The sequence below is a fragment of the Bufo bufo genome, chromosome 7 (genome assembly GCF_905171765.1).
Source record: "Bufo bufo chromosome 7, aBufBuf1.1, whole genome shotgun sequence".
Taxonomy (NCBI): domain Eukaryota; kingdom Metazoa; phylum Chordata; class Amphibia; order Anura; family Bufonidae; genus Bufo; species Bufo bufo.
The window spans coordinates 116,107,790-116,124,354 of NC_053395.1; the positions used below are offsets into that span (position 1 = coordinate 116,107,790).

Consider the following 16,565-nt stretch of genomic DNA (forward strand, 5'->3'; position numbering starts at 1 on the left):
TTTAAGCAAACCTCTTTGTGATTCTTTCTCATCAACATGCGGTTTAACAAAAGGACAAGCAAAAATAAAATTACCACTTTTCCCACAGTAATAACATAGTTTATGCAATCTCCTAAAGTCTCTACTACCAGAACGGAAAGATACCTGACCCAGCTGCATGGGTTCCTCCCCTACCCCAGAGTTATATGTAATATCGCCCTGGGGAGCAGGTGAGATGAAACCATTCACAGAAGGGATTCCTTGCGCGGATGGAGCCTTACACCTCTCTCTAATACGTCTATCTCACCGTACTGCCAAAGACATAGCATTGTCCAATGTATCCGGGTACTCATGAAAGGCAAGGGCATCTTTCAATCTCTCAGATAACCCCTGACAAAACTGACTACGCAATGCGGGGTCATTCCACTCTGACTCGGTAGCCCATCTCCTAAACTCAACAGAGGAAGCCTCTGCAGTATGTTCACCTTGCAATAAATTACGCAATTTAGATTCCGCCATCGAGACTCGATCTGGGTCAGCATTAATTAATCCTAAGGCTTTAAAAAATTCTTCCACCGGAGGGCCAGAGAACCGGGCGGCAGAGAAAAGGCCCAGGATTGCGCGTCCTCTTTAAGCAGATAAATGATTATACCAACCCTCTGACTTTCATCACCAGACGAAGATGGACGCAGCCGAAAATACAACTTGCATGATTCTTTATAGCGGATAAAGTCATCCACACCCCCTGCAAATCTATCAGGGAGAGCGACTTTAGGCTCCCCATAAATTTGACTTGCACCTGATGCCAGAGCATTCTGACACCGTGTGACCGAATTACGCAGATCCGCAACTTCTAGGGATAATCCCTGCATGCGATCAACTAGCACATCAATTGACTCCATCTCAAAACCGCTGAGCAATGGCAGTCAAAGTATTGACAGGTTATAATGTCACGGCGGACAGGATATCAAATACATAGAAAAATAAACAAACAAGTTTCTAGGCGAGAAGCTGGGGATTAAGGTCACCTCCTAACAAATCCCTACCAGCTCTCCCTATACTGCTATGCCCATGTTCAGACCCTTAAGGTGGGAATAACGTGTCCTCGTGCCTGGGCTGAAAATACCCTAAAATCCCTGAGATGGTGAAAGGGGGGATAGAGACAGCTTGCTCCCTCAGAACCTGGAGGGGCAGACGTTTCTCTAACAGCCTAGACAGCAAACCACAAGAAAACAGAAACCAACTTATCTTTTCTGAGCAGGAAAAGCCAATCCTTCCTTCCTTGCTTCCACAGAGCCAGACAAAAGCTATAACCCGCAAGGAACACTGGGAGTGGGAGTGATTTAAACTGAAACCAACGACCCCACCGAGTGCACCTGAAGGGAGGCGGATCTAGCTTGACTCCAAAACAAGACAAAAGGCTAGACACGTGCTGCTAATCTAGCAGACCTCCGCACATAGCCTGAGCAGGGCATGACACATTTTTTGCTGGAGTTCTTCTTTAAACCTAACACTTATCTACAAAAGCTACTCCAGTTTTCCTACTCCACCCTTCTCCTGGAGTGTGATTGCGAGTTTTTAAAAAAGTGGTAAATCTGGAGTGAAACTCATTAACATAACCAACCATGACCACTTCCCATCCATATTTCAAAACTGGAGTGAGTGGTGTAAAAATGCAAAAAGTCACCAAAATTTTGTGCAAATGAGCCAAAAAATTAGCAAAAGGCTCTTTTTGAAGCCAGAATTGTGGAGTAAAGGCATGATAATTCAGAGCCCTAGTGTTTTAAAAAAAAATTAAGCCAATGATGTGCACACCATTCAACATACTGTAGTGGTGAAATTGATAATGAGGACCTTGTAAAATAAAGGTATTTTAAGAGCCATGATAATTAGAATGAGTGAGGTCAGATCCAAAAAAAAAAATATAATTCTGCTTTCTTAGTATTTCTTTAATGAAAGCTAAGTGTAACCAGTGGCGAACTGGCCACAGACCTGGGTTGATGCCCACAGGGTCCACCCAAGCCCTCCTCACAGCCATCAGGTACACAATGATCTGATGCTCTCAGAACGAATTAATTAATATAGGAGATAGTGGTCACAATCCTGAATTCAACTGCATCACTGTCCTCAGGACAGTGATACAGTTAATACTGCAACAAGGCGGCAGTATTTTGTGCTGGTACTTGGTTCTACCCCTCCTACTTCTGTTGTCCCTGACTACTCATGTTATCCAGCCTTCTGTCAATTTGGACCCGCCAACATGTGGCCACTTTTTTTTTTTCCAGGGCCACTTTAGGTTCCCAGTCCGCCCCTGAGTGTAATATTTAAGTTTTTATGATAAACAATCGTTTTTTTTTATTTACTAGGGTCCAATAGGCTTGAGTGGTGCCCCTGGATTTCCTGGTATCCCTGGTATGAAGGTAAGATGCAGTTTTAAAGATTTACTTTCCTGCTCATATCTGAACACTCACAGATCATTATGTTTAGTGTTGAGCAAATAGAAGTCCACAAAGTGGACCTCGATCCGAATTTCAGGAAAAATTTGATTAGCTATGAAGTTGAATTTCCTCATGCTTCGTGGTAGTGAATCGATTTTCCCTGAAATGGTGTAAAAAACAAAAAATAATACTTACCTCATCCATTTGCTTGCGACGGGCCGGCCACCGCCATCTTGATTAAAGATCTCCCACCAAATCCCGTGATGCATAGTGATGTATGACGCCACCACGCTGGCCAACCTGATGACGTCATCACGGGCCGCGCAAGATTTTGCACGAGAACTTCAATCAAGATGGTGGCAGCCAGCCCGTCGTGAACAAGCGGATTAGGTAAGTATGATGTAATTTTGTATTTTTTTATTTTACACTGCATGATTACTTTCAGATGCCGCGACCAGCTATGAACGCAGCATTTGAGGGGTACAGTGAAGGGGAGCGGTGCAATTGCCGCTCTCAGTCATTGCACCCACTACTTACAAAGAAATGCACTTCATGATGAAGTAATTGGTCACAAAGCAAATTATTTTTTGTTAAATTCAGCGAAGCAGCCAAATAGAATTTTTGAATACTTTGCTCATCTCTAATTATGTTCAACAAAATCTGTGTTACTTGCTACTGTATTAATTTTTTTCCTATTATAGAGGTGCTGTGTTCATACTGTATAATAATTTACAGTCATTTATAAATTGAACAGCATGTTAAGGTATATGAACTTCACAGAAGTGGAACTTCCTCTGGACAGCTTAATGTCTGCATGTAATATTTTGTAGTATTGTATGGCTGAGGATAATGTACATAGTAAATCAGATGTTTGCAGGATGTGAGAGGTAATAAGGGCAATTCATACAAGTCCACCTCTTTAAGTTATAAATGTAGTTCAAGGACAACTGTATCTACTTACATGAGGTGCTTTTGTGAATTTGGCAGAAAATTAGCGGTTCGATTATGGTGTATAGATGTGCAATACATTTATGTCTGCAGGTGATACTTAGTCTAAAAGATGGAGACAGCTGCAACTGAAAATGTTAGTTGGCAGAGTCTAGTTCTTGATTTGCCACCAAATAATAAACTGCAGACTGTTTTATACAATACAACTTTTCATTCATTTTAATAGTGCGTAATCAGTTTGTTTCTCATGCATCTTTGGCTTTATAAAATTCCCAAAAGCTTATAAAAGAACTGGAATGAACATTGTTTGGCATAGTAAGTGGGAACACTATTAAATACCCTAAGGAGGCATCTACTTGTTCAAGGGAAGATATCTCTGTGACCTATTTTGAAGAAAATTTAGGAAATTGCTAAGAACTGATCTGACCTAGAATTAATGGTTTAAGATGTTCATCTTACTATACTATACTGTATATAAACTATAGTTATCTGACGTAATAGAAACTGGAGTAAAAACCATTGCTTTCTTTATTGGCTTCTATATAATACATGTAATATTCATTTATGAAGGGACAACAGCAGATCTTGTGAATCTAGTGTAAAGAAGTGCTGCATTTTAGATGTCACTTTATATGTCACATGCAGTGGCATACATCACATATAGGCAGACCACGCAGCTGCTATGGGGCCCGTGGGGGCCTGCAATGGAGAATAGGCCCCGCCCCCTAATTACCTTCAATACTGGCTCCCATCCAGCTTCAGTCAGGAATTCCTATTGTCAATGGAAAAAGCTAAAGGACCATCACAGGTCCTGTATATCTAGTTATGGAAATGTACAGAGAATAGTGTAGGTCACAGGTTAGAACAGTGCATCTGCCAGGACCTGTGATGACATCATCTTCAGCATCATAAGTCCTGCATGATCTAGCAAAGGAACTGCACCAAGAATAGTGTAGTTTCTAGGTTAGAAGGGTACATCTGCCAGGACCTGTGGTGACATCATCACAGGTCCTTTAACCCCTAACAGCAGGGATTAGAAGTGCACAATGTGCTCTGCATTGATCCATTGACTGGAATGGAGTGGTAAGAGGAGGTCCTCCACTTTTCCCTTAATTTGCCCCCCACCCACACCCACACCCATGTCTTGATTTTACTCATTGCTCACTCATATATAATACTGCAGACAGTTACAATCACCATTACCTCATGTACCTCACACACAGTGACCATAATGTATAAGTCAAAAGAGGAAAGACAAGAAATGAATCGCACATCCAGCTGCTATGCTTTGATCTAATCCCTGCTACTTTAGCAGAAAACAGCACTAAAGTGCATGTGAACCGCCTCCTATGCTACATGCTAAATGAGGCATTAGTGTACATTTTGATCAAAAGGCATAAGCCCACTCACCACGCCAAGGTTGCCTCTATGAGTGGGTCCTAACCTAAAATTGGCATGGCGCTGCGGCGCCATCCCGGCCGGCGGCGGGACCCAGCAGCCAAACAGCACCCCTGCTGCCTGACTACGCCATACCTGGCACTGGGCCCCACCAACCAGCCAAAAAAACAGCACAGTGGCCCCCGTGCAGCACGCACCATGTGAACAGTTGTCAAAGCTCACCTTACCTGAAGCTCTCAGGAACTCCAACTGAGAGCATGATAGGTTATTTTAACCCCTACTGCAGAATACTTGTCTAATTAAAATCACCTGGCCGAATGGAAAGAGTGCTGATCTAGGGACATAATCTCTATACATATATAAAAAAAGGGAGAAAAGAAATGAATCGCACATCCGCCTCCTATGCTACATGCTAAATGAGGCATTAGTGTACATTTTGATCAAAGGCATAAGCCCACTCACCATAATGTATAACTGACCACATATTTTTGTACACGCTGCATCTATTATACCTTGTATGTCTCATATCAGTACACTGCTCATTTTTCAAACTAGTGTAAAGTAGAACTGACTTAGTTGCCCATAGCAACCAATCAGATTCCTCCTTTCATTTTCCAAGGAGCTGTCCAGAGTGAAAGGTGGAATCTGATTGGTTGGTATAGGCAACTAAGCCATCTCTACTTTAAACCAGTTTGATCCAAAAGACATACTGATAGGGACCTTAGATTGTGAGTCCCATTGGGGACGGTTGGTTGCTAATGTCTGTAAAGCGCTGCAGAATATAGTAGCGCTATATAACTGCATAAAATAAATAAATGAACTCCTATATATCTATACCAATATATATATATATATATATATATATATATATATGTATATATATATATATATATATTATATACAGCAGTGTACAGATATATACAGTATATACAGCAGTGTACTGATATGTGAGGTACGAGGTATAATAGATGCAGGGTATACAGATATACAGCATGTACTGATATGTGAGGTACGAGGTATAATAGATGAAGGGTATACAGATATACAGTATATACAGCAGTGTACTGATTGTGAGGTATGAGGTATAATAGATGCAGTGTGTACAGATATATAGTACTGTATATATAGCAGTGTATTGATATGTGACATGCTGTAAAAGGTGCTGTCGGCATGACAGCTTGTTCCCTATCCACAGAATAAGGGAATACGTGTCTGATTGGTTCCAGTTACTGCTGGGACCTCCACAATCTCTAGAAGGGGGCCTTTGTTTTCCACCTCAAGTGAAATGGACGATCAAATGTTCACGAACCGCGCGTTCACATCGCACCTATTGACTTAAATTGCAGGCGAACCTGAAAAACCTTCAGGTCATATTATCAGCCACCAAATACAAACTATGAGTGCACAAATAGTCCCACAACATGGACAGTGACGTACCAAAGGGGGGATCATTGGCAAAAATTCCCACAAAAAATATGTATTTTAATCAGTGGCCATTTTTATGCATCTTAAAGGGAAACTCTCACAAATGTGCCCTGCTGGAGCCAAGAAATGTTTTATTTCCTATCGGTTTGATGTATACAAATGTGCAGCACTCCACGTTTTGTATCCTGCAGTGTCCATTAAAACGTTAACATAATTTTTTTTTCTACCATGGAACTGTATGGTGAGCGGATGCCACTGTACGGTATCAGTCTGAGGCATCTGTTAACGCATACATTTTTGGTATGCATTAAATGGATGGCAAAAATTGGATGTGAACTCAGCCCTAGTGTCAGAATAAGTGTCAGTACACAGCGGAGCAGCGTGGCGGAGAGGGGAGGCCGCCATGTACTGACAGAGCGCTACCTGGTCCTGGTGGTCAGGGATGAGGACTGTGTTTCCCAAGGATAATTTTCTACTGGGAAATACAGGGCACAGTATAATACACTAGAATCTATATAATATAAAGATTTTAGCCCTACCCCTGAATAATAATACAATTAGGTTATTTATTATATAGAAATAGGTCAATGTTAGGCGTATTTCTGACACAGATTGTGGCGCAAAGGTCCTTAACTGCATATTTTTCCAGCACATGCCAGGTCTAAAAAATGATGGCATGGGCAGGGAAAGGGATACAGTTATGGCCATCCAGTTATTGGATACCACTGCCATACATTGACCGGATAACACCTCTGTACAGTGACCAGACAACACCGCCATAACGTGACTGGATAAAAGGGTATAAGAGGGCACAGTACAGGGAATGACTAGGGGCACTGCACAGGGTGTGGTAAGAGGGCACAATGCAGGGTATAAATGGGCACAGTACGTGGTGGAGGGCACAGTCACATGACCCTGTGACATTAGAAGGTCCTTATGGTGAGTTCGGTTCATGTGCCACCATAATGAGAGGCAGAGGAGTGAGAAAGGGGTGTGATTATGTGGCTAGAGATAAAAAATTTAACTGTCAGCCAGTACAGGCCAAATTAGGCAATAGGCATTCAGCTGACAGCAAAAAACTTTGGATTCTGTGGCTGGAGGTACATTAGGCGGTCACAGGATAAAAATGTAACTGTTCGCCAGTACAGGCCCCAAAAATTTGCCAATAGGCATTCACCTGACAGCCAGAACTTTGGATTCTGTGGCTGGAGGTGCATTAGGCGGTCACAAAATAAAAATGTAACTGTCAGCCAGTACAGGCCCCAAAAATTAGGCAATCACCTGACATAAAAGGCCTTTTTTGCCGCTGTATATACATAAGGCAAGGACCGTTCTTTGTTCTGGGTGGTGGCGGATATGTGTGGGCTGGCATGAGGAAATTCCATTACACATGGTCATCACAGGTGTTGAATTCCTCAGAGGTTTATGCCGCATTCATTTTAAAAAATGTCGTGAGCTAGTCGAGTGCACTTATTAGTCACGATCCACCATCCTGCGCCAAACGTCCTTTCGGACAGGACACTCGACGAGGGGCAAGCCAAGAGTTCCATGGCAAATTGTGCCAGCTCTGGCCACAGGTAAAGCCTACACACCCAGTAGTCAAGGGGTTCCTCGCTTCTCAGAGCATCCACGTTAACCCAATGTAGTAGGACACCTGTCGGTCTAGGCCAGGCATCCTCAAGCTGCGGCCCTCCAGATGTTGAACAACTACAATTCCCAGCATGCCGAAACAGCCTACAGGTATCAGCCTACAGCAGGGCATTGTTGGAGTAGTAGTTTTACAACAGCTGAAGGGCCGCAGTTTGAGGATGCCTGGTCTAGGCGTTCCCTGAGGCTGGATCCGGAGGGAGGCTGTCGATGGGTTGCCTGCAAGAATGATCTCATATCCGAAGTGACCAACACATCTTTAAACCGCCCTCTTTTTGCAGGCGCGGTAGGATTGGTACCCGCACCTTTTTCGCTGTGGGTGGAAATTCCTCTGCCAGTTCCCGCAACAGCAGAATGCAGCATCTCTTGAAGCAAGGCCTGGAAAAGCTGCATTCTGATAGCCCTCTGTGATGCTGGTAACATGTCCACCATTTTGTGTTTGTATTGTGGGTCTAAGTATGTTGCCACCCAGTACAGGACCTTTATGCTTTTTATACGGAGGTCCATCTTCAAACACTGGAGCATGAAGGCCCACCATTTGCACTAAATTGGAAGCGGTGGAGCGCCCTGGCTCCTGCTGATTTCCCAGGAGAATGTTGTCCTCGATCTCCTAACCCCAGCCACAGACAACACCAGGGATCCCCGAAAAGTTTAAAGCCTGCACTTCTTGCTCCTCCTCCTCCCCCAAGCCACCATCCTCCTCTGACTCCTCTTCAGACTTCTGCTGACTTGTCTCAGATAGAGTAGCCCCCCCGGGAATTCATTCAGCATTGCGACTTCCTCATCTTCCAGCTCCTGCTCCTCGACGGCTTGATCAATGACACAAAGCAATGCATGCTCCAGAAAGAAGGCGTAAGGTACGATGTTACTGATGGCGCCCTGGCTGTGACTGACCAGTTTGGTGATCTCATCAAATGGCTGCAGAAGTCTGCATGCGTCACGCATGAACAGCCACTGGCGCGGTGAAAAAAAAACAAGCTCTCCAGAACCTGTCCTACTGCAGAGTTTGTACAGGTAGTCGTTAACGGCACGTTTCTGCTGGAGAAGCCTATCAAGCATATACATGGTGGAGTTCCAGCATGTCGGGCAGTCACAAATCAGACGTCTGACGGGCAAGTGGTGTCACCGCTGAATGTCAGCAAGGCAAGCCATGGCCGTGTAAGATCTTCTAAAATGGCCAGAGATTTTCCTGGCCTGCCGCAAGACATCCTGGACCCCAGGGTATTTGGCAACGAATCGCTGCACGATTCAGGACATGTGCCATGCACGGCACGTGTGTCATTTTGCCCTGTTTAGCGTGCTCAGCAGATTGGCACTGTTGTCACACACCACTTTACCAACTGTCAAATTGAGCGGAGTTAGCCACTGATCAGCCTGTGACCGCAGAGCTGAAAGGAGTGCAGGACCGGTGTGGCTCTTCTGTGAAGAAGTTAGGGTTTGGGTACCAAACATGCGTGATTTTTCTCATTACAATGTTTTGCACTCGCGAGGAAAAATCGCGGCTGTTCCCGCACATTTTCCCGCAACGCCCGTGTGAAAGAGGCCTTAAGGTGGTCGTCCCTAGGTGAGTGTTGGGCTTACCGCGACTTATGCATTGACAGCACAGGCTGCAGATGGCAACACTATTATCAGCAGCTGACAAGTTAAAAAAAGCCCACACTGCTGAGCCAAGTGCCGGCATCCTGGGAGCGCAAGATGTGACCATGCATGGTGGATGGCTTGCTCTAGATGCATTTGCAGTCTGCTTTTTGCTTCCTGTGCACTGCGAGTTATGCCTGCTTCTCCTCCTTCTCCTACCTATCTGCTGTTCCGTCTCTTCCTCTGAACTCCCCTCCTCTTCCTCTCTTGTGGGAACATACGTGACGTCCATCGACACGTCATCATCGTTACCTTCACCACCACTGACATTAGAGATCTCGGAGTAGGCAGCAACAGATGGGACCACCCTCCTTGGGCTGTTCTGGGTACTGTCGTCAGACCGCTAGGTGGCAGCCGTTGCTACCTTCTCTTCCTCATCCGATACGAAGAATGGCTGCGCATCGGTAAGGTCTTGTAATGGATGGGAAAATAATTCCTCTGACTCGAGTGGAGGGGCTATGGTGGTGGTGGTGGTGTCTTTGGAGGTGCACACAGCAAAGAGTGAGGAGGGTGCTAATACAGAGGATGAGTAGGGTGCAGAAGCGGAAGGCTGAGTGAGACACTCAACCAACTCTGGTGCGCCCTTTGAAGTTATCGCATGCATCTTCTCCAACTTCCCACTTAGTCTCCAGCCTGGTGCACCTGCCCGACCCCTAGCATCCCTGCGGAAAATTCTGCCTCTTCCTCTGCCTGTCTCTGCAAGTCCATAGAGAAGAGCAGTATTTGTGGAAGAAGGTATATCGCAGCCCTCAATCAGTATTTGGTGGAAAAAGGTATATAGCAATAGCACTCCTCAATTAGTATTTTTTGGAAAAAAGTATATGGCACCCCTCAATCAGCATTTGACAGAAACAGTTATATAGCACCCCTCAATCAGTATTTGGCAGAAACAGGTAAATGGCACCTATCAATCAGTATTTTGCGGAAGCAGGTGTATCGCAGCCCTCAATCGGTATTTTGTGGAAGAAGGTATATAGCACCCCTTAATCAGTATTTGGCGAAAAACAGGTGTATAGCACCCCTCAATCAGGATTTTGTGGAAGAAGGAATATAGCACCCCTCAATTAGTATTTGGCGGAAACAGATAAATTGCACCCCTCAATCAGTATTTTGTGGAAGCAGGTGTATCGCAGCCCTCAATCAGTATTTGGTGGAAGAAGGTATATGGCAATAGCACCCCTCAATCAGTATTTTGTGGAAGAAGGTATATGGCACCCCTCAATCAGTATTTGGCAGAAACTGGTATATAGCACCCCTCAATCAGTATTTGGCAGAAACAGGTGTATAGCGCCCCTCAATCAGGATTTTGTGGAAGAAGTTATATAGCACCCCTCAATTTGTATTTGGCAGAAACAGGTATATGGCACCCCTCAATCAGTATTTTGTGGAAGTTGGTGTATCACAGCCCTCAATCAGTATTTGGTGGAAGACAATATATAGCAATAGCACCCCTCAATCAGTATTTTGTGGAAGAAGGTTTATGGCACATCTCAATCAGTATTTGGCGGAAACAGGTATATAGCACCCCTCAATCAGTATTTGACAGAAACAGGTATATGACACCCCTCAATCAGTATTTTGGGGAAGCAGGTGTATCGCAGCCTTCAATCAGTATTTGGTGGAAGAAGGTATATAGCAAATGCACCACTCAATCAGTATGTTGTGGAAGAAGGTATATAGTAGAGATGGCCTCACGGTTCGCCCGGCGGTCGTTTCGCGGCGAACATTGCTCGTTCGCTGTTCGCCGAACGGGCGAACATATGGCGATATTCGCGCCCGCCATATTCTTTTACATTGTGAAGAACTTTGACCCATGACACATCCATTAGGTGGTATAGGACAGCCAATTGAGATGTTTCCGCACATGGACATACCCCCTAGCTTATAAATAAACCTGATCTGGGAGCCATTTTACATTCAGTCTTTTGCCAGTGTACGGAGAGGTTGCTGTGTGGAGCAGGGACAGACTGTTATGGACACAAAACGCTAGCTAATAGGGCCACAAAAGTCCTTTTATGGACTGGTATAGGTGTGCTATCGATAGGTGTGACATACTGAGGGGTGTAATGTACTTATAATATATTTTGTAACATAGAAAGTATATTATAGTGCAATTGTATTGTGCAGCAGTTGTGTGCGGTTCTGCTGCGATACTGCAGCCACACAGAGTGACAAACGCTATTGGAACAAATTATTTCTACTAGTGCAATTTTGGCTACTTTCACACTTGCGTTTGGGGTTCCGCTTGTGATATCCGTTTGAGGGCTCTCACAAGCGGCCCCGAACGGATCCGTTCATCCCCAATGCATTCTGAATGGATAAGGATCCGTTCAGAATGCATCAGTTTGGCTACGTTACGCCTCCATTCCGCTCTGGTGTCCGCCTGGCCGTGCGGAGCCAAACGGATCCGTCCTTACTTACAATGCAAGTCAATGGGGACGGATCCGTTTTACGTTGACACAATATGGTGCAATTGCAAACGGATCCGTCCCCCATTGACTTTCAATGTAAAGTCAGGCGTCCCTAATAATATACCATCGGATCTGAGTTTTCTCCAATCCGATGGTATATTTTAACTTGAAGTGTCCCCATCACCATGGGAACGCCTCTATGTTAGAATATACCATCGGATTTGAGTTAGATCGTGAAAACTCAGATCCGACAGTATATTCTAACACAGAGGCGTTCCCATAGTGATGGGGATGCTTCAAGTTAGAATATAGTAAGAACTGTGTACATAACTGCCCCCTGCTGCCTGGCAGCACCCTATCTCTTACAGGGGCTGTGATCCGCACAATTAACCCCTAAGGTGCCGCACCTGAGGGGTTAATTGTGCGGATCTCAGCCCCCTGATCGGGTGCTGCCAGGCAGCAGGGGCCAGATCCCCCTCCCAGTATTGAAGCATTGGTGGCCAGTGCGGCCCCCCTCCCTCCTTCCCCAATATTAAAGGCATTGGTGGCCAGCGGCATTTCCGATCGGAGTCCCAGTTTAATCGCTGGGGCTCCAATCGGTTACCATGGCAGCCAGGACACTACTGCAGTCCTGGCTGCCATGGTTACTTAGCTTATACTTACCTGCGCTGTCTGTGGCCGGCCGGCGCTCCTCCTACTGGTAAGTGACAGGTCTGTGCGGCGCACAGACCTGTCAATTACCAGTAGGTGGAGCGCCCGGCCGGCCACAGACAGCGCAGGTAAGTATAAGCTAAGTAACTATGTGAAAGAGTAAACTCCCCCAACCTTTACACCCCCTGCTCCCCCCCAAGGCCAAAGTTTCCTCTTCCACATAAGAAGACACCAGAGACAACAGAACATGAGCCAGTTATGTACCGCTTAGGGGCACATATCACCGCCTCGGCCAGTCCTTGGCTACATCGGTACATGCGATCCCTGTCCATGCCGGAAGTTTACAAGCAGGGACAGGAGCGAGACAAATGTAGCAATGGATAGAAGGAGCCAAAAGTGCGGGGCAGAAAAGTGTGCTTCCCTCCACAAGTCCGACAGGGAGTAGAGCCAAAAACTGTCAAAAAGCTGGGAGCCACAAAAAATATTCTTACCGTCGCGGTCTGTGGCCGGCCGGCGCTCCTCCTACTGGTGTGACAGGTCTGTGCGGCGCATCGCACAGACCTGTCACTTACCAGTAGGAGGAGCGCCGGCCGGCCACAGACAGCGCAGGTAAGTATAAGCTAAGTAACCATGGCAGCCAGGACTGCAGTAGCGTCCTGGCTGCCATGGTAACCGATCGGAGCCCCAGAGATTAAACTGGGACTCCGATCGGAAATGCCGCTCCTCTGCCACCAATGATGGGGGGGGAGGGGGGTTGTTAGCCTGTGGCCACTGGCCACTGGCCACCAATGCCTTTAATACTGGGGAGGGAGGGGGGCCACACTGGCCACCAATGCTTTAATACTGGGGAGGGGGATCTGGCCCCTGCTGCCTGGCAGCACCCGATCAGGGGGCTGAGATCCGCACAATTAACCCCTCAGGTGCGGCACCTGAGGGGTTAATTGTGCGGATCACAGCCCCCTGTAAGAGATCGGGTGCTGCCAGGCAGCAGGGGGCAGTTATGTACACAGTTCTTAGTATATTCTAACTTGAAGCATCCCCATCACCATGGGAACGCCTCTGTGTTAGAATATACTGTCGGATCTGAAAAAGCTGTTATGCAGATGGATCCATTCTGAACGGATGCAAGCGTTTGCATTATAGGTGCGGATCCCTCTGTGCAGATACCAGACGGATCCGCACCTAACGCAAGTGTGAAAGTAGCCTTACCAGTTGCCCCCCAAAAAAACTGATCGAGGCAGGGGTGTTATATATCAATAATATACTTTCTATATAGTGGATTTGAGTAGTGCAGCATTAGTTTGCGGTTTTGCTGCATTACCTCAGCTACAGATAGTGACAAACAACATTGGAACAAATAATTTCTACTGGTGTGATTTACAGTTGCCCCCTAAAAAAACTGATTGAAGCAGGGGTGTGATATATCAATAATATACTTTCTATATAGTGCATTTGGGTAGTGCAGCATTTGTTTGCAGTTTTGCTGCATTACCTCATCTACACAAAGTGACAAACACTATTTGAAGAAATAATTTCTACTGGTGTGATTTACCAGTTGCACCCACAAAAAATGATTGAAGGAGGGGTGTTATATACTAATAATATACTTTCTACATAGTGCATTTAGGTAGTGCAGCATTTGTCTGCGGTTTTGCTGCGTTACCGCATCCACACAGAGTGAAAAACACTATTTGAAGAAATAATTTCTACTGGTGTGATTTACCAGTTGCCCCCCAAAAAAACTGATTGAGGCAGGGGTGTGATATACCTTCTTCCACAAATACTGCTCTTCTATAGGGACGCACCAGACTTGGTTGAGTGGCTCACTCAGCCTTCCGCTTCTGCACCCTCCTCATCTTCTCTATCTGCACCCTCTTCATTCTCTGCTGTGTGCACCCCCAAAGACACCACCACCACCACCACCATATCCCCTCTGCTCGAGTCAGAGGAATTATTTTCCCATCCATTACAAGACCTTACCAATGCGCAGCCATTATTGGCATCGGATCAGGAAGAGGAGGCATCAACGGTCGCCACCCAGCAGTCTGACGACAGTACCCAGATTAGCCCAAGGAGGGTGGTCCCCGCTATTGCTGCCTACTCCGAGATGTCTAATGTCAGTGGTGGTGAAGGACGTCATGTGGTTGCCCACAAGAGAGGAAGAGGAGGGGTGTTCAGAGGGAGAGATGGACAGCAGATAGGGAGGAGAAGGAGGAGAAGCAGGCAGAACTTACAGTGCACAGGAGGCAAAAAGCAGACTGCTAATGTATCTGGAACGAGCTATCCACCATGCACGGTCACATCTGGCGCTCCCAGGACGCTGGCACATGGCTTTGCAGTGTGGGCTTTTTTTAACGTGTCCACTGCTGACAATAGTGTTGCCATCTGCAGCCTGTGCTGTCAACGCATAAGTCGCGGTAAGCCAACACTTACCTAGGGACGACCACCTTAACAAGGCACCTGGCCTCTCATCACCGAGCCCAGTGGGAGCAACACCATCAGAACCCACAAAGCCACACTCCCGGCGCTCCCTATCCTGCCTCTTCTCCCTCTCCTCTCTCCTCCCAGTTGTCCTCCACTCCACCTTCCACCGTGCCATCATCGCGTTCATCTGGCAAAAGGCAGGCTTCCTTGCCCCAAATGTTCGAGCGAAAAAAGATGATGACGCCGGATAACCCTCTTGCCCAACGGCTGACCGCTGCTTGTCAGAATTGCTAGCCCAACAACTACTGCCATATAAACTGGTGGACTCGGAGGCCTTTAGAAAATTTGTGGCCATTGAAACACTGCAATGGAAGGTCCCCGGAAGGAAATATTTCTCCCAGAAGGACATCCCAGAGCTATATGGCCACGTTCAGCGGCAGTAGTATTTCTATATAATAAATGATCACCTAATTGTGTTATCATTCTGGGTAGGGCTAATATCTTTATATTATATAGATTCTAGTGTATTATACTGTGCCCTGTATTTCCCAGTAGAAAATGATCCTTGGGAAACACAGTCCTCATCCCTGACCACCAGGACCAGGTAGCGCTCTGTCAGTACAGGGCAGCCTCCCCTAACCGCCACGCTGCTCCAATGTGTACTGGTTCTTTTTCTGACACTAGGGCTTGGTCCACCTCCTATTTTTGCCATCCATTTAGTGCATACCAAAAAAGTATGCGTTAACAGATGCCTCAGACTGTTGCCGTAAATTGGCGTCCGTTCACCATACAGTTCCATGGTAGAAAAAAAATTACGTTAACATATGCATTTTTTTTATAGACTCTGCAGGATACAAAAATGTGGAGTGCTGCACATTTGTATACAGCAAATAAATAGGAAATAACATTTTTCTAGGCTCCAGCAGGGCACATTTGTGAGAGTTTTCCTTTAAGACACATAAAAATGGCCCCTCATTAAAATAAATATTTTTTGTGGGAATTTTTGCCAATGATCCCCCTCTGGTATATCACTGTCCATGTTGTGGGACTATTTGTGTACTTCTAGTAAGTGTTTGCTGGCTGCAAATATGAGCTGAAGGTTTTTCAGGTTCGCCTGCCATTAAAGCGAATGGGGCCCGCCGCGAACTTGCGGTTCGTGAACATTTGATCGCGTTCGCAAACCGCCCCGGCCGATGTTCGTCCATCACTAGTATGTAGCACCCCTCAATCAGTATTTGGCGGAAACTAGTATATAGCACCCCTGAATCAGTATTTGGCGGAAACAGGTATATGGCACCCCTCAATCAGTATTTGGCGGAAACAGGCATATGGCACCCCTCAATCAGTATTTTGTGGAAGAAGGTATATGGCACCCCTCAATCAGTATTTGGTGAAAGAAGGTGAATATCAATATCACCTCCCAATCAGTATATTTTGGAAGAAGGTATATGGCACCCCTCAATTCGTATTTTGTGAAGACAGGTGTATCACATCCCTCATCAGTATTTGGTGGAAGAAGGTATATAGCAATAGCACCCCTCAATCAGTATTTTGTGGAAGAAGGTATATGGCACCCCTCAATTAGTATTTGGCGGAAACAGGTATA

General features: G+C 45.8%; 1 protein-coding gene across 1 annotated transcript in view; it reads left to right on the forward strand.

Annotated features, from left to right (window-relative positions):
* Nucleotides 1–16,565, forward strand: part of COL5A2 (collagen type V alpha 2 chain) — a 275,036-nt gene that overhangs the window by 195,220 nt on the left and 63,251 nt on the right. The window contains exon 18 of the mRNA XM_040439368.1: nucleotides 2,346–2,399. Coding sequence (XP_040295302.1) covers nucleotides 2,346–2,399 — 54 coding nt within the window. The remainder of the gene's footprint in view (nucleotides 1–2,345; nucleotides 2,400–16,565) is intronic.